Source organism: Larimichthys crocea, chromosome XXIII (genome assembly GCF_000972845.2).
Source record: "Larimichthys crocea isolate SSNF chromosome XXIII, L_crocea_2.0, whole genome shotgun sequence".
Taxonomy (NCBI): Eukaryota; Metazoa; Chordata; class Actinopteri; family Sciaenidae; genus Larimichthys; species Larimichthys crocea.
This window is the reverse complement of record NC_040033.1, coordinates 5,718,653-5,738,436: the sequence shown is the minus strand read 5'-3', so window position 1 is coordinate 5,738,436 and position 19,784 is coordinate 5,718,653. Positions and strand designations below refer to the sequence as shown.

The window sequence follows — 19,784 nt, the reverse complement described above, 5'->3', positions numbered from 1 at the left end:
TGCATCTCTTTCAAAACATCCCTAGGAAGTCTTTATTTTAGTATCGTGCATTACACCACTGATAATATAGCTCGAATGGTCACACCGACGGAAGAGCTGGGATGGTGCCAGATTAACAGAGCAGAGATGACTGTCTGGGGCATAGCCATCCATATGCTGGATACATAATTATTAGTATTAGTGTAAATGTTTGCAATGTTACAAAGTTAATTGTTTTTCAACCATCTCATGTCTTTGTGAGGGAAATAAAATAGTTTTATTTGCATTAAATTGGGGGGAAAGTATCAAAAATATCGATTTTTTTTATTATTCTTTGATTTTTTGGGAGTCAAAAACTGTATACATCCTAAACAAATGACCTGATCAGTCATATACCAGAACCTGGACAGTCTACTACAAGCCAAGTTTACTATGAATACTCAAACAAGCAATATTTAACACTAGTTTTATAATAGTTATGTAACTAAACTTGAGATTTGCTTATCGTACTACCATCGAACTACACCTTTGTGTGTTCCTGTTATTAAAGGCTACATTATGCTTAAGTGTGCTGTGAATGAAACGAGTAATGAATATATTTATGACCCCTCTAGTATCCTATTTATGAGTCATCCTCTTCTTAATCATACACAGGACGCAGGATGTTTACGTGGAGCATATAGTAGAGCCGTCGCTTTATCCGCCTGTATCGATTGCCGCGTTCTCACACACGACTATCACGCATCTTTTTTGCAGCGTTCGCAAGATGAACACATTTTGATTTGGATCTGCTTGAGAGAAGGAGGGAACCTTGACACCGAGGTGTTTAGAAAACCCACGCACACAGCCCATGCGGTGCCTCAGAGACTCTCCCCCAGCCTGCACACGCTGGATATAATCCAAACTTTCAATTATGAGACACCATTAACAGTAGACTCAGAAGCTAGAAAAACGAGAACAGAAGCACATACAGCGAGAGCTGAAAGCGTACAGTTAACTGCCTGGGCCACAAGCAAGGTTCAAAGGGAAAAAAACAGACCCAAAAATATATCTAAATATCAAACAAAAGTGAAACCGATCCTCCCTAATTGGCTTTCTTTTGTTGAAATGTATGAGGTAAGTAAGGGGATGGGGTGATTTTTTCAAACCAGGCAATAAACAAAGACAGTAAAGGCTGCAACTGGCTATACCCTGAATGTTTCACCGCAGACGGAAGAGAAATCTATAAGATCCACACTCAGTTGACCTATTTAAAGGATTAGAAACAGACTTTTATGCATTACAATGAAAACACTTTCAGAAAAGAAAGGGAAGACAAAGTGAGGCCATATACTGTACTGTATGTCAGGCTGGAGGCTGAATGGGCCCTGTAACAATAGTCTGCTGCTTACAACTCTGTTACAACTCTAACAACTGCCATAAAATCGATACCTTGGCATCTTTCCAACTCACCTACTGGCCTAGTCCGAGGAACGGGGACATGACTTGGAAAATGTGACACGTAGAAGGCGACGAATGTGAAGTCGCGTCCTTCCACCCATGGCCTTATCCAGCAGCAGGCGTGGGTCATGAATACAAAGGATTTCCCGCCTGACGTCAAACGAAGCCATTTAGAAGAGCGGTGAAATGCAATGTGCTGCCTTTGTTTGTTCTGATATCTTGAGATGGGTCTACGCGAGCTTACTGGACCACAAGCCTGCCTACAGCGATGAATAACTGGCTGTTTGACAGGTTTCTCCAAATCTGTATGTACGACCGAAGCAATAAAACTTAACGTACCTTTAAATCCACATATCTGTGAGCTCTGAAGATGTTTGTCTGTGCTTGTTTGAGTATTTCCAGTGAACACATAACATGTCCTCCACCAGCAATTAGAGAGATTGAGTTGGAATGCATCCAGTAAGAAACTCCAGGTCTTTGTATGAGACTGATTATAGAACACAGTCAGATATAATGAAAACGAGTCTTTATGTCGTCTCCAGTGGTGAAGAAATAATAGATAGCAATGTAATTTTAATTTCTCCAATACTTTATCACCGAATACCTGCAGTGCAGCCTCAGCTGAGCCTTGTTTGACACATTTGTGGCAGATCAACGCTGTCACAGGTGGATTTATCGCAACTTATGTGCCTCTAAAGTTTGCCTCGATCTGTCTGAACCAAGCGGCAACCTCCGTGTGCCAAACACTGCAGTTCCTCAAATGGCCACTTGAGGCTGAACGAGTCAGTCTCCATAAGTCCCCATGTTCAAATGTCCAACTTCACAGCAGAAATAAACATGTTTACAGCCTGGTACAAAAAACTGTTTTGGTCTCTGTAGCTAATTTCCCCGTTCATGACAACTGTACTGAGGGTGAATTTATATACAACTCACCACACTCCAGGCGATGTCACGGATACGAGGTCCATATTTACCATATTTTCTGGACTATAAGCCGCTACTTTTTTCCCATGCTTTGAACCATGCGGCTTATACAAAGATGCAAATTGCAAAAACAAGACAGACAGGGGAAGTCAGTGCAACAGCTAATTATTTTCATACCCTCACCCCCTCATCATGGAAAACACATGAAGAAGTTCGTATGATGCAGCTTTTAAGTTGAAGGTCATTGATCTGGCTGTCCGGGAAGGAAATAGAGCTGCTGCACGTAAGCTTGGCGTTAATGAATCCATGGTGAACATCTTTACTGCCGTGTTACAGGCACTGTTCGGAAACAATCGGTTCAGGTATATAAATAAACATTTACGGTACAAAATCTTTCTGTGTCTCCGCTAAATATCATTTCTCAACCTGGATATCGGCGGCTTATATATGTACATTTTTTAACTTAGTGGGTGCGGCTTATATTCAGGTGCGCTCTATAGTCTGGAAACTACGGTACACTGTCTGTGGTCTGACGACATAGCCCGTCTTGTTCTTGCACAAGCAGCATCCCATTGGTGGCTCACTCTGACTGAATGCATAAAACATCTCGAACGCGTCCATTTGATGGAATAGTGCCTCCATAAAACACAATGAGTCTTGGCTTTAAATACTCCGCTCTGTGTAAACATCAGCTTCCAATGAGGAGCTGGAACAAGCAGATACAGAATATATATGATACTGTCAGACTGTGTGGAATACGCAGATTCATCAACCTTAAAGCCGCTTAAGGGGGAAACAGTTTGCAGACATTGCACCGCTTCATCAGTGTCACAGTGGCATTATTTGGATACAGAATGATTGGCTCCATCATCATCAGGCTATTAACTGTGACTGTATTAAGCCAGTGGAATGACTGCGGTCCCAAAGGTCATCACTGGTAATTTGTGTTACAGCGTTGCTCTTTAGGGGGCGCTCTGTTAATTTGGCATGCACAAATTTATACCTGTCAACAGCAAAGCGAGCAAACTGAGCTATTAATGGGAAAAAGAAAAGACACCTTCTTTGTTATTTTATTCATGTTGGAAACATTCAGTTTCATTCAAAGTATTTTTCCATCATATTCTCTTTCATCTCCCGTCTATTACACCCAAACACACTTTCATCAATAAGCTCCCGGGTGAGTCATTAGTTGGAGAAAGTCATTACGTGTCTTCTGTGAGCTGAATAATGGAGGTGGCGGTAGTCGTGTTTGTCATTAAAAAATGTTCACAACCAAGATGCACCATTACCAAGTGGATTCAGCAGGATACTCTGGGTGAAAACACGTCACTCGTTGCTGTTTCGTAACCAAATCAGAGACGTTTAATCAGCTGTGAGGTTTGCAGACTTCCTCACCAATTTCAAATCACTCATATCCAATTTTTTTTTGGATGACTGTCCATATCTTCTAGAAAAAGACATGCATAGAGACGCATACTATCAAAAACACACACCTGTTTTTGTTTTTGCTTTCAAGTTTTAACTAAACCAAAGCGTTTCCCTTCAAGAGCCGGTCCTCTTCTCTGCGTTTCTGTTGTTGAACTGACAAAAACTTGCCGCTATCTCAGGTAAGCAGAAATGAGATTTCCTTTCCAGCCACTGTTGACAAAGTCCGCTGCGTTGTACTGGTGTGCATGTGGCATATCAGACTTTGACAAAGTGCAGTCCATACTTTCTTTTTCTTCCCTTTTTCCTCAGCACTCATTAGAAAGCATCACATTTTTTGTCACAGGAGAAGAAAAATATCTCGGTTTCAGTTTGTGTGCGCTGTCACCGTCTTTTCAAAAAACCGCCGCGCCTCTGTCATGAGTGATAGATTTGAAAATGTATGTCATGTAGCCAAGGATTTCAGATGACTAACTTGGAAGACAACCAAAGCACTTCATATGCCAGTGAGCAATGCGTAATGCGCTGCAGTCCCAAACTATTACTTACTATTTATACTATTTTTCTTTGTCTGGGTGGAGGCGTGGGTTTGAAAAGTAGGACAATGAAACTGGGTAAAAATTGGATAAATATCAGGTATAATACTGAGTCTGTGGAATGAACAAAACATCACCTCATGTTTTTGGATGATTTATAGCCATTTTAATATGTTTTCTAGTCAATATATTCCTTATAAAAGAAGAAATTCTTCAGCCTGCTTCTTGATCTGGGTATCTTTGTTGGTAGATGGTCGATTTTTGGTTGGATCTGTTACTTTACAGATATAATAATGCCTATTTTCTGTCTCAGAGTTCTTCAAAATCATCTTTAATAGCGGTTCTCCAAGTCTTCGGTATGTTTTTGAGCTGTTAAAGAGAGCCCAGGTTTTCCAAGAAGACAAGGGTCAAACTAATCATAATAGAAATGTTGACCCGACAAAACAATGTAACTCCACTTGGGTATTATGAATTTCTAAACTCAAGGACTGCGTGTTCCTTTACAGGTAACTACGCGAGCTTAACAAACCATTTGAAAGATTATTTGTAAAATGGATTACCACATGGCTGTTTTTTTCAAAAGTTGATGCTTTGGAGGTTCTTTTGTTTTTCGCAGGACAGCATCAACAGGCTTTTAAAGCAAAATCTTTGCCAGCAAACTAAGACTTCTCACCAGGGGGGCACATTTTGTGTGCCGCATAGTATGTTGTTTGCACACCATATGAGACAAAGCAACAAAAAAAAAAAAAATCGCTGCAGTCAGACTGAGCTGAAGCTATAATGTAGAGGCTGGTGGTGGAGGAGGTGGAGGAGGTGCAGTGCAGCAGGTATCAGTAATGATTTAGCCTGAGTAGGAGCAGAGGTGATGGAGAGAAAAACATCAGGCCTGTCTACGCAGTTACGTCCCGGGCTCCTGTGCGGCAGTAAACACTAAGCCGCCTGCAGCTGTGTCATACATATTATTGGGTTAGCTATGAAAGGAAGCCGGGCTTAATCCTCCTCAACTCTGCGAGGCAAAGCAGGGAATCAGCGCTCAGTGATTATCACATGACAGTCTTTGTAGTTTTATTAAAGCAAATCCATAACTTTGCAACCATGCTACGTGATAGGCGGGATATTTGAGTTGATTCATTGCGATTACAGGATTGTGAAACGCTGCGTCAAGTGGCAAACAAGAGAATCCACAAGGGAAGCCTATTATTGTGTAATTCTTGTTATTACTTCACCAGCACGACAAATTAACAGGATTCACTCTTCCATGAAAAAGCTGTTTATCTATGTTTTTTTTATTTATTATTATTTTTTATTTAAACTCCCTCAGGGTTGTGTGGCGAGGCACAAACGCCCCCTGTCTGTCATCTACTCCCTCACGATTCTTTAAATCATTTTGTGACCTCCCTTGCGCTCCGCCTCCTCCTCCTTCTCCTTCTCCGCCCTCCTCCTCCTCACGGCGCCGTGGTTTTTATTCACATGACGATTCATCCAGGCGCTCTATCAGCATTAATAATGCAATCTGACAGATATTGTATGAGGCTGAGTATGAGCTGTCACTCACAGCAACAAACAAAGTGAGGAAATGGATGATGTGATAAGGCTTGAGAGTGGAGGATCAAAGGTGTAGCAGTTCACTTCACCTTAAAGTTATTTTAGTATTTGACAGATATGGAGCCAGTAATCCTTGTGGATAAGATTTAACGTGTCACCAAACTTTTTTTTTTAAAATGATTCTTTACATATATGTTTTTAAAGTAATCTTTATTCAAAATGTGGGACATGAAGATGGATCTCACTTTGGGAATGAGAAACAGTTCCACCGACAGACGACAGGCTGACTTAGCGCAGCTGAAATACGGCCTCGATTATTTTCCCATTTAAAGGCGCGACAGTCACCCTCTGTGAGAACGTATGCCCATTGACTGCCACTGATTGAGTGTTTGGCTTCGTGAGCTGCTCATCCACAGCTAGTGCGTCATTACGTGGTCTGGATTTTGCACTGGTGCTTTAAAGCTTACGTGTCATCCGATATGGACTTAAAGGGAAATGAAGGTTTTCAGTCATTTCAAGTGCCTCAAACAGATCTGATAGAAATAAATCCTCAGATATGATGTTTAAAAGTAACTTTTGATCCTTATTATTGTGACAGCAATCATTCAGAGAGAGTAGATGTCATTTTTTCCTCCACGATTGATGTCTTACTTTGCAAAGAAACCCTTCAAATGGATATGACGATGCTGCTTTCTGAACCTCGCCTCTGAGCTGATATTTATTTTTATATATTGTTTGTTTTGTCTAAGGCAAGACATGCTTCTCTGGCTTCTGTAGTGCTATGCATAAAGCCATATGGTGCGTTCTGTTAAGAGGAGAAGACGTGTCGAGGGCAGCAGACAGGCTCCATGAGCCTTTTCTGCTACACAAAAGACAGCGTGCGCTGTCAAACTGTCAAAACTTATACTTCAAGGATTGTGATCGGTCCGCCGTGTGAGGTTCTCCGTCGCTTTTATGTCTGAGGTGTTTGTGTACAAGCTCGCGTGTTCTGTGCGAGCGAGCGCATGAACAAGTGTGTGTGTGTTTCTGACACCTGCGTATGCATGTCTGTGCATTTCACATTCGAGCGTTTATGCGTGTCCGTCGGCTTCACTTTTTTTTTTGACAAACCTTCAACTCTGATCCATTTTACTGAAGTCTGCAGCTCTCAGTAAACCTGATAAATAGAAATATGCCAGGGCAAGAAGAAAAAAGGAACTGCTACACTTCATGAGACACAATGACGGCTTCATTGCCCAGGGAGGCCCTTGAGGGTTCCCCTTGGGCTGCAACTAGCAAACGCTTTCAAAAATCTGCAACTGTGCCCAGCAATTACTGGTTGGAGTTAAGAGAGCTGTGGTTTGTCTCGTTGAGGATGGGTCGAATTAGCAGCAATTACAACCTGCTGCAGTTGTGTTTGCACTGCAGCCATTAAGAAAGAGTAAGTGAGGTATCAGCCCCTTGCAGATCTTATTGTCTCTCACTGCGGCTCTTCACTCTAAATTATTCAGACATCTAGCGAACTCTTTGGTTGGGTTGTCAGCAAATATTAAGACTGTTTTAACAGTGCTTTACTTTATGCTACAAACACTGTGCAATTAAAAGGAAACGAAATGAGGGGGTGTGATGAAATGTCTATTTACAGACAGAAAGGCAACTATTTTTAATGACACCGCGTGCAGCCAGACAATTAAATAAAGCCGTTGAACAATCAATTATTTATTTTTTCTGCTTTGGATTAAAATTCCCAGCACGCATCGGTGAGAACATGAGATGTGTCATATTCTCGTTAGTAGCAGTGTCGAGATTCTTCGGGGACTCGTGGGTGATTGAGATTCAGCCCTTAAATGCAGGACGTGCTCCTTTGAGGTCCTCCACTACAAGACACCACTTTGATATGTACATTTTAAATTGAGAGAAATCAATTGAATTGAACAGCTGACGAACTTTGTGTTTGTCTTGACTTCATTCATGCGCGTAAGAAACTATTTGATTCCCCGTGTGTTTCTCAGATCTATAAAACTAAAGAGGTTGTTAAGCAAGTGCATCGATTATTCTCAGTTTATGGAGAGCTTAAAAGTATTATACAAGCATGCACACAGTTCACTGTGTTTGCTTATAGAACTTGTGAACATGTAGTGTGTATGTTTCTGCATTGGTTCATATTCATGACCACTGTCTGACTGTGTTTGGAAGTGATGAATGGAGGAGAGGAAGGCATCCATAATGAAAGTTGCATTAACCTTTAAGGCCAGAGGAAAACAACATTAATGTCTCAGTTTCTGAGTGCACATTTCTCAGATGTAGAGCCATTTCAACCAGAGCTCACCGCTCAGGGAGCCGCATGATGCATTGAATGTATTAAATATTCTTTATGTAAAACGCCTTTTTGAATCTATTCAAGAACAGCGTTTTTCAGCAACAGCAATTTGCCTTGTTTAGAGTGTGTTTTTACAGTAAATGGACTGGAGAGCTTTTTTTTTAAATGGACTACACACATACAGAGGAGGTTTCCTGGCGACATTCAGTTATTTGAAGGATTCAAAGTGCATCACAGGAAAACTACACATGCAGGTACTGAATGTGACGCAGAAGAGTGACTCAAACAGACTTATCATCTATTGATTTAAGAGAATTTGTCTTTGCTCGACGTTTTTTCTTGGGTACGAAGGAAATTCACGAGTAGTTCAGGTAGAATGAGACTTTGTTTGATTTCAGAATTCGAATGCCTTCACACGAATGAGCTTGGAGTTACCAAAGGGACCTGAAACAAACCATTTAAAAACTAAATTATATTCCGGTCAAGTGTGTAAGATCTAGGGCCCTTATTTTCATCTGTGGCTCAGAGTTAGATCAGATAGTTCGATCCCCGACTCCTCCAGGCTACATGTCGAAGTGTCCTTGGGCAAGATACTGAGCATCAAATCGCTCCTGAAGGCCGCGCCATCGGTGTATGAATGGGTGTGAATGGGTGAAAGAGATATGTAGTGTAAAAGCGCTTTGAGTGGTCCATTTACGATATCTATTTACTGAATTATCTTTTCATTTGTGTATTATATGAATTACCTTAGAAGCAGCCTTTTATATCTACAGATGCCACTACAGTAGCCCGATCCAAACAAACCAAACACTGGATCTAGACAGACGTGTCGTGTTTTTCTAGATGTCACTAAATCCTACACACTGGTCCTTTAAAGTTAAATATAATATTCTGCCCGATGTTCATCATGGTTTTTAGGAGGTTTGACAACTGTTCCTGTTGGCCCAAACTGACCGTGACTGAATATACCTTCACGGCATCAACCAGTAACTCACCATCTACTTAGCACTCTTCATTAACACAGTCAGTCTCAGAGAAGATTTTATTAGCTGCACTGCTCTTCCACAGCAGGGATAAAACACAGAGCCATTAAAAGTCCTAATAACAACTAAAGTAATTTGGCGGTGAGTTATTTCAGCCTCTTTCGGTCAAAGGATGCATCCAATGTCAATTAGTCTGTGGCTGTTGATTGGAAAGAAACTGTTGAAAGTCCATCACTTATTAAGTCTGAATGAAGTATCTCTCTCAAGGCGTAACAGTGAAGGCCATTTGTCTGAAGATAATTTCTTGAGATTAGGCAGCAAAGAGGTAAGACAGATCCACTGTAAGCTCCACAGTGCCTGGAATGAACCTCTAGGATCACCAATAATTCTCCAATTTACCTTAATGTGTGGCTTCAACCTCTAATGACGTATTCATTTGACTGGTGGCAGTTGTAATTACAAAATGTCTTCAGCCAGGGGCTTTGTATCTCACACAGGCGAGGGACAGACTTTGTCTCAATTAGCTTTCGGTTTTATCTCCTCTTTCCTTTTCTCTGCACCTCACACCTCAGTGGCGCTGACAAGGATGTTTGTACCTGCTATACACGGCGGCACTATCGGTTCAATCCTTGGCATGACTTTGAAGATTAGTCACCGAACCATGAAGAAGCTTTTGAAGTGTTGGGGATTCTTTGAAGTTTTCCGGCTTGAGTTTTTTTCCGTTCTTGTCAATGTGTTGCACAAAGTTTCTGCTACCTTTGAACATTTAGTCTCGCAATAAGAAGAGGGAGTAGTCACAGGCATAAACATAACATGATGGAGATTTGTATCATCAAAGTCCATCTCTGGGGTGTTTCAAACTGATGTCTTCGGCATATGTATCAGGTATCTTCACGGCGAATCGTCAATGCTGTTTTCTGTGATTAGCGTCCTTATCTTCAGCAAGAGAACTGTGCAGATACTTTCCCCTATTATATTAATGTCCACATATCACTTTTTAAAGTCTGTGTAAAGGCAATTCTGAGATTTCTTTCATAACACATTAAATATGTTGGAAAATAGTTGCTGAAAACACGTGAAGGACTTTGAACAATGTGTTACTGAAATGTGGAGTTAGAGGTTCAGTCTCAGGATTTTGTGGGCGGTCCTTAAAGGGTGGCTCGATGACACGCTGAGGCCACTCTGAGCAGAGAGATAGAGATGAATTTATCTCGAGTGTTTCAAATTTTCTGAACTCATTTGACACGTTTCAGTCGCTTCGCTTGACTCACTTTCTTCTTTGGTCTGACAAATTAAGAACACATATTTATTCTTACTTTACACAGACTTTAAGGTTGCCCTGTTTGACCAACACATGCTTTGATAAACTTACCCCTGGCTCTAATCCTCTGTCATGTGGAAAGCAATGAATAGGTAAAATAAACTTCCCATCCATTTTGCACTTGGCAGACGAAATGATTATGAATAAAAATGAAACCGACATCGGAGACAGAAAAGCAGGGAAACCTGCCTATCGAAGCCCGATGGCCACATAAAAGAGAGCAACGGCCAAATGTTCTTGGCCAACTCTGCATGTGTAGGCAGAGTTTTTTTCTGGCTGCTCACCTCAATATGAAATTAATGAATTTCTGGTGACTTGATTGATTGCGTTGCTCGCGGTGTGAATGTGTGGTCGGGCCAGCTTGCACTTCACAGCAGACGGGGAGCAGGACTTTGCCTCACCGTGCGTGCAAGCCACCGTGTCCTGCTACAACACCAGCAGAAATATGTACACAGACCGGGGGAGTGTGATGGGCAAGCACCTTCTCATGAAACGGTTTGGGCGCCAGGCGGGGTGCTACAGGCAAGGGCAGCTGCTGCTGGACGAGGTCTCTGCTGACACATAGGTCGTGGCAAGGCTACAGATGGCCAACCAGCCCCTCTGTGCAACACCACTAGAGAAGAGGCGATGCCAAATATATCTTCACTGAAACCTCTTGGAATTGGACTTAAAAACAACATATTTTACGATATTCATATGCATAAGCTCACAGGATGAGCAAAGTGCATCTAATATTTCTTAAGATGTCTTATTTTCATGATATTATACAGATAATATCCCTGCATAGTAATTCCGTAAATGAAACCTGGGAATATCGAGGTCATTTAAATTCAACTGAGTTGTTGCCAAGTCTTTGAAGCCAAAAAAATTGCCTGTCATCCTCTTACAATACAGGCTATTGAACACAGCGCAGCTCACAGGGGTGCCCATAAATAAGAAATATCCTTCTGCAAGCTGTTAATTGTGGGGAGCTGAGAACAAGATTAAATGAAATGTCCCCTACTTTGACAAACATGCTGCCGCTTGGCTACATGATCCCGGTAGATACTGACGCCCGGGCTCCAGTTTGTGTTTTCTACATTCTTTTTAAAGTGTAGATTAATGCTCCTAATAAAGAGTTGGGACTTTGTTTTACCTCTCCTGCAGAGTAGATGTTAACAAATGCTAATTTGCCCCCATTAAAAATTTGTCCCAGCTGCAGCTGCAACTTGGAGCGCTAATGATGACACATCCAAATTTAATTAGAAGAGCAGAACGGTCAACGACCAAATAAATTAAACCTACCCAATCAAAGCAAAGCACGACAATATTTTAGCATGTTTAAACACTTTGGCTCCACTTGTGTAATTTTAAATATATTTTCTGGATTTGTAGTCATAGTGCTGATCATTATTGATTATAATGTCATTGCACCAGATCATTTACAGAACAGCCATATTAAAGTGTTCCACCTGTCTGACTGTTAACTTTTAATTAAAATGCTTGTGTGGTGTTTCCAAAGTATACCCACAGTCTTCCCTAACCGGTTGTGTTTGCAATCCTTTCAATGTTCCTTCATTTAAAGCGGCTTCAATCAACATTATGAAGTCAACAATGGATCGCACGACTACTTGTATGTGAAAGAGTTTTTTCCTGTAGTAAAGAATCATCACTCCTCAGCTCCCCTCAGCTCTACAGAGCTTTATGGCAACTTCCAGTTCATTGTTAAGGCTTTTTCCGACCTGCAACTTTGCTGTTTTGGCAGCAGGCAGTTGTTTTCAAAGCTCTGAAGACACACTGTATACTATACATGCAGTACTCTAGAATTACTGGCTGGTCCATGACAGGTCTATGACAGGCCCTCCCTTATCTGAATGGAATATATCTGTCTGGCTCAGGGCTGCGGGCGGAAAATTCTGAGTGGCTGCCCAGCACCAAACAGGAGACAGCAGGTAGTTAGTGCTTGTTTGGAAAAGAAATATATATATATTGCGCATTTAAAATGGACAAACACAGACCACTGGAGCTGGTATTATTCAATTTTTGCAGTTGCTAGTTACTTCAACATTTGTAGTGATACTTCTAGTATCAACTAAAGACTATATCTTATATGCATATAAATATATACGTAGTAGGCTGAGTTAAACATAATATTATCTGTCTTTAGGAGTAGTCGGGGATAGAGCTGCAGTAAGAATATAACTGTAGTATACTTAATACTTTTGCTTTAAAATGGGGTGTTGAAGTGAAGAAAATTGAGTCTGAGAGTGAATGCAGTTATCATGGAAACCCGCAGAGGTGGAAAGTACATTGTGCACTCTATTTTGTGATTCTTCATTTACACTCCACCACGTCTTAGAGATAATGATTTGCATTCAAAACATATTATAAAAGCATAAAACACGGCACATTGCCATAGTAACCAGCAGTATGTGAAGCAGTACCTTTTGACCTTGAGTATGTTCATTTGATGTTTTGCCACTCGTACCAAACTGGAGGAATGCAACACTTTTCTACCAATGTCCAGGTGTCTTTATATTGATTCTATCCTAAAGAGACATACCTGATGTGCTCATAAACACCCTGATGGTGTTTCTCAGAAATAGATACCGTTAGTCTGCCTGGCCATTTGGAGAAAATGGGAATATTTCACTGCACCTTGGAGCTTTTAAATATCCTCCTGAGCTATGTTCCATAGTGGAGAGGAAGCCTTCAAAACAATCATGCAGAGTGGGTTTTATGTCATAAAACACCCCACGGTGCTATCCCTACCAATCAAATTGGATTAAAAGCAGACAGAGATTGATCTATTCTACACTCAACAGCTCACCGTGTTTGACCAGATTACTCTCAACTCTGTGCAGCTGTATATGACCACAGAAAGAAATGAAATCTTGTCAGAGCTGTTGAAGTGTACCCCTTGTCCATCGCAAACAGCCGGCTCCCCCTGGATGATAACAAATTCTAGTCGTGTAACATCCCGTTTCTGGCACGCTACAGAACACAGGAGTCTCTCATTTTACCCATTTCCCCACTGCAGGTGAACGAGGGCCAACTGAGAAATGGCTCTATTTGCATCTTAGCTAATTGTATCATTGCCCTGGGCTCTTTAGTAGTTAATGAATTTTCTGCTGCAGAGTTCAGAGAAGAATGAAAAAAAAAAAAGGTTGGAGCTGCAAAGCATATAGCCACTATTTATATTATAAATGAGGTTTGCTGCAGGTAAGAGGAAAAAGCCCTGCTGAGAAAGGCTAGAGTATTGAAGGCAGATTAAATGTATGCGGGACATACAGTTTGATATAGTTTTTCTCCCAAGACGGACAATATACAGTAAGGCACCTAAATAAAAACAGATTCTCAAGTATATAGAAAACATGGAGTATTTGGTAAGTGTACTTTTATGTTTTTTTAAATGTATATGCTGCTGTTCTTAAAAGGTAAAGCGTCTCGAGCTGTAGCCCAAGAAGGTAGGGAAACTCTCAGTTCTCATTCATTCAATGAGATCCTCAATCCTCTACACTTATTGTAGCTCTCCACTAACTCATGAGGAAAATATCTCTTTGTCTCTCTGTGAAATGCTCCAATATGTCAACTACTGTAGCCATTGTACACTCCTTGGTGTTGGCCAGGTAGTGTCTTTGAAAAAACTGCCTGCTGTAGCTGGAAATAAATTACGTGACACTACGCCTTACCAACACGTCCTCATACCTAAGAGGCTGAACAGGTATATTGCCAATGATTGCCAAATATTAGTGACAAGCTTATTGGACCTCACGTGGTGAATTAAATCGGTTTGGTTTAGGCAACAAAACTACTTGGTACATGGTTTGGGTGTGTTAGTTACGTGCCATAACGTAATTAACTGCCTTTTGGTTTCACACAAGAACAGCAGTCCAATGGGTGGAAGTCTCCCATCCATCCCAACCTTGGCGCTCTTCATACCACATCACCTGATTTCCTCCGTTGTTCTACGTACGGCCACTCGAGGTCTAACCTAACACTAAACATAACAATACACTGCAAGCAAAAATATGGCATTCTTTCTGGTGAGCACGGGCTGCATAAAAATACAAATCAAACAATAAAGACAAGGAATACTAAAAGCTATCAGTTGTTGACAGTGTCGTGTCTGGCATTATCCCTCCCCACCTGCTGGCTTCATCCAAACTACTCATCCTCCCTCAATGAAAATACTCCACACAAACAACTACGGCAGATGATTATCAAAGATGTTTGAAACTGTAAAAAGCCCGAGCTCCATGATTGAAGTTCGGAGACAAAGCACACACCCCTGGATGTCCTCACACCGTGATAGGTTATTCAAAAGTGTTACTGAGAAAAAAGAATCCCTCAGTTACGACTTGTGATAGTCATAAATAGTGATGTTGTGTAAATGTCCCATTTGCAGTTATTCATTTATGCTTTTACAGCACTTCAAGCACCCTTGGCGGGCAAAATTAGAGTTGTACCTCTTCCTTTTATAGAGCCTCTTTGCTGTAGCTGTCTGAGTTGAATTCCAGCCCAACGCTGTACGCTTTGACTCGTAAAGCCAAAGGGCAGCAACTGATTGGAAATGTGAAGTGAAATTAAGTTTATCTCTCTCTCCCTCTTGAAGACTAAACACATTTTAAGGGGCAGGTGGAGATGTGGATTGTCCTATATGGAATTTAATTGCTTTAAGGTCATTATCCTGTTCATATTAAATTCCCACGACATTTCGTTTGCCTTGAAGTCAGGCAAAATGTTGTGACTGCTTGTCTTAGTGGGGGAGAATAGGTTCGCCCTCTGACCACACTACACAAAAATGAACAAATTGATGTCTGGTTGCACAACAGAAGCGCTCTGCAGGCTACAATACGAACGCCGGCATTGATTTACAAATGCAGGGAATTTATTTCTCGGTTGTTGCCATCGTTTTCACAGGCAGAGAGACACATTTTAAGACAAGATATAAATGGAAGGAATCCATGAAGCAATTATTCCACCTCTGCAGTACATGGCAGCAACAGCATTGAAAAAGGTGTATCGGGCTACCTTCCCTCTGTTCTGTTTCACTGAGCAGCTTCTCCAGCCTTTCCTCAGCCCGTCAAGCTGCCTTGGCAACAATCAGAGCAGAGTGGCTGAGGCATGGCGAAGAGAAATGTACAGTGTTGGAGTGGTAGGAAATTACAAAAGGAATCAATTCAATGAGTTCCCTCCCTTCATGAAAAAATGTCTATAAATCAGGCTAGTGGCCAGACCCAAACAACAACCTTTTAAGAGCCTGTCCACCAAGGCACAATGCATTTAAGAGCAAGGTACAGCTCAGTAGTACAGCTACCTTTTGTATTAAACCCTTTTTTTTTTTTCACTCAACCACTTTCACTCAACACAGCAGCGCTGTCAACCACACGACCTTGGTCCTTTTTTTCCCTGCTGACCTTATCCTTATCTGTTCATCATTGGCATGAGATTGCGATGCTTTTTTTCATAGCGTATTAGAGGCAAAAAAAAGCATGCCAGGATTTTTCTGTAACGCCAGAAGAAGAGCAGTGTTTCATTCCAAAACGAGACATCCGCCTTTTGAAAAATGTGACACCTTTTCTGACACGACTGCGCTGGCATGAAAGTGAAAATGAAGACTTATCTGTCTTCGGCTCTTTACTGACAAAAAGGCAGTACTGTAGAAGCTGTAATCATTTTTAAAGAGCGTGCTTTGAACACCAGGTCATCTTTTTTTTTTTTTTTTCCTCTAAAAGCGGTTTGTCGACTGCGTTTCTGGGATGAAGCTCTTTGTGCTTTTTTTTTTTTTTTGATAACAAATGTCAAGTCCTCTGAACAATTATTTTTTTTGCCAATTACACTCCCGGTGCCTATCACTTCCTGTGTTGTTTTTCCATGTTTCTCCCCCATGACGCTATCACCTCATAGGATGAGAGGCTTAATGGAGGTTGTAAATAAACTAAATGGCAAGGTCAGCAGGAAAACCACTGATGGAATAAATTAGTGTCCTGCGCTAAAGAAAACAACAAAGACAACATGAAATATAACAGTACGGAGCGGTAAGAGGGCTCCGTGACCGTTACCCACTCCTGATTTATCTGATGAGAATGGCAATCGAACGCTTCTCCACTGATTTGTCATGTTCCCCGTGACCTGTCCACGCACATCAATATGGTCCGGGTGTCAGATTGTGGGTTTAAACCTCCGTTAGGTGGTCATTGCAGGAGCTTGTTTGCGTTAGCACATGTATGTGTATGGTGGGCCTGCGCCACATTAATTTTCAGTGTCTGCGGCTGATAAATGTCAAGGCCATTTGAGAGATGGCGAGCAGCAGTTTATTCACACACCCACCCACACACACACACGCACCGATGCAGCACTGTAAACAGTGAGCCCATAGGAGCCATGAATCGTCACGCAACCCATAGTGGCTGTTGCATCCTCACTGGAAAGCGAATATCATACTGTAGGTGATGTAATGCTGAAAACATGTGCTGCCAAGTGAAATAATGTGTGTTCATGCATGACTGAGCAGCTGGATGTCTAGCATGATCTGAGACTCAGGTGTAATGGATGCCTGACAGAGTAGGAAATCACATGGCCGCTCTCGTATTTCCTGGATGACCGGACACTTTCCTCCTTCATCTACTGTAGGTACAGAACAACCGACCTTACGGTGGAATTTAAGCATCGCAGCAGTGTGTGAATTACATCCCCCCCTCACTGTACTTTCGACATAATCACATAGCCATGCTATAATTAGCCCAACAAAAACCCATTATAGCGCTTCTCAGAAAGAAAAAGCTGCATCATGTTATTGTGAGGACGCTGACCTGATCTACGCTGACTGCTGATGACAAAATGTATGTGCATGTGTGCATCCACACAACACTCCAGCAACATCAGTGTTACCTTGGTTACTAATCCTATTTACCAAGGATTGGATCCATCATTCAGGTTTTTTCCGTCTCAAAGCTGAATAGTTGTTATCGCCGTGTGTCAGGGACAGAGACTCAGAGGAGGCAAATATTGAATATTCAGTGTTTTCATCATAATATTTCACAGCATTTAATGTGCTAAGTGTAATCCATTTTGGAATATAAACTGTAGAGGAAAACCTGGATTGTATACAGCTATCAAAATGTAATGATGTGTGAGAATATGTGGGATCTTATGTATGTATATAATCAAAGAGAGAACTTGAATTGTTCAATGGTGCATCCTTTCTTTGGGAGATATGAGTTCCCTGATCATGCAGCCAGTCATCTTTCAGAAAAAAAACTAACATTTGGGTTATGAAAAGGTCACTTAGAAATAATTGCAGGGGGAGGCCTACAAAAGCCGAGGCTAATGCACGCTGATAATTTGACAGCACAGAAAAAAAGTCTGAATAAAACTGTAACATGAATTACAGCCTACGCATTCTGTGATCAGTGAAACGGGACACAAAGCATTAGGGATGCAACAATATGGGTATTGAGATAGCAAAGCTTTCCCACTGACAGCTACTGTATTTGGTTTCTCACAAAGCGGCGGAAACTGCTGTGACATTCGCATATTGTTGCTCCTTCTTATTCTCCTCTCACTCAGCCATCCGGTGGTAGCATTTCAACCGTGCAAATAATGTGGCTTAGGTAAGCAGTTGACTGGCCAGTGACCTTGTACATGATTTAAATAAGGTAAACCTTCATCAACAAAAGCCTTCGCCGACAAAAAAAAAAGAGTGTGTATTTGCATTCACTGATGTAGATTTCAACAGCAAATTCAAATATGAACCTTGTGTTTTATAGAGCCCTAAAGTGTTCAATATTAAATAAATAAATGTAATGTCGCTGAAAAATGCAAAATAATTCAGAGAATTCTTACTTAATGTTACTTTATTAGTCTTGTTTCTTTCTTAAACTGCAGTTTATAGTCTGTTTTGATTTAATAATGCTACTTTTTCTAGGAATAGTTTTTATTAATGTCACATTTTATGTCATAATGTCACATTTTTTTCAGTCAAGCACATGACCGCAGTCTCTCAGCAACTGCCAGCAACTAACTAGCAACTCTCATTTGCTAAAGAAACCGCAGAGTCGTGTGATTTATCTGAGAAACAACTTTAAAGTCAAAGCATTGCTGAGCTAACTCAGCATATAAACCAGTTAACCAGGTTAACTAGTTAGCTGCTACCTACCTATCCAGCTAACTGGCTTAGGTAACTCGTGAAGCCTTGCTAAGGTAATAAAAAGGAGAGGTTCGTTGTGTGTGTACTGTGTTTATTTACAGCATTGCATAATATGCAAAATTTGGTAGTTGACCCCTTAGTTAATCAGCTAACTAGCCTGAAGTGGGTTAAGATTCGAAGTGAAGAGCTGATGGCAATAGTTAACGGGTTAATTCAAAGTTTCAGAGATTCTAAACATGTTTAAAAAAAGACACACAACTCTGAGGAAAACATCCAATGTGTCTCTCTGGTTTCTTTAGCCAACGAGCAGTCTATTGAGCTAGTGGTTAGTGGGCCTGTGGGAGGATGAGGACATGTAGAGAAATGTGAAAATGAGAATGATGAACATTTTTAAAAATAGACATTTTACTATAGGATTATTTATCGATTGATTTAATATTGCAGACTTTGGGGTTGCACAGTGTTTAGCAGGATCAACAGCTGGAGTTGGCCTCTCCATAACCTCTAAAGCCATGTCCTCCCCTCCCCCCCTCTATGTCTGTGTCCCAGGAGGGCAACTGGAGGAGAATGACTGGTAAAACCCAGACCAGCAACGTGACCAACAAGAATGACCCACGCTCCCTCAACTCCAGAGTCTTTATCGGCAACCTCAACACAGCCATCGTCAAGAAGACCGACATAGAAGTCATCTTCGCCAAGTACGGCAAGATAGTGGGTTGCTCCGTGCACAAGGGTTACGCCTTCGTACAGTATTTGAACGAGAGGAACGCCCGAGCAGCTGTGGCGGGAGAAAACGCCCGTATCATCGCTGGACAGCCTCTCGGTGAGTCTTCTGCATTGCTGATGCCGTTACGAAGGTCCAGTGAGATACAGTCTATGTGGTATTTTGCAAAAACTTTCCACTTAAAATACAGAATGTTTTGTTCAAGCCAGTTCGTTGCTGAAGGAATAGATAGTCTCTCTTGGGAACACGAAATGCCTGAGGCATCTTTCAGACATTTGGTTTAGAACTTCCCTTGACTCCTAAATGTTGAAGTGTCTGTGTTTGTTGTCATGCTGTTTTTGGAGAAAATCCCTGCTCAATCCGTTAACTGATCCACTAGTGAATGTGAGCACAGTTTCATTTTAACATTTATCAGGCAGCAACAAAAAAAAAACTATGTCAAAGTTCTTGAGATGCACTACTTTGAGCCGAGCAGAA

At 41.3% G+C, this 19,784-nt stretch overlaps 1 protein-coding gene across 6 annotated transcripts in view; it reads left to right on the top strand.

The window, feature by feature from the left end:
* LOC104931496 (RALY RNA binding protein like) overlaps positions 1–19,784 on the top strand; it is a 93,917-nt gene that overhangs the window by 19,319 nt on the left and 54,814 nt on the right. For all 6 annotated transcript variants that reach the window (XM_027274080.1, XM_019254177.2, XM_019254179.2 and 3 more), the window contains exon 2: positions 19,133–19,406. In XM_027274080.1, the coding sequence (XP_027129881.1) occupies positions 19,151–19,406 (256 nt within the window). In that variant the 5' untranslated portion in view covers positions 19,133–19,150. The remainder of the gene's footprint in view (positions 1–19,132; positions 19,407–19,784) is intronic.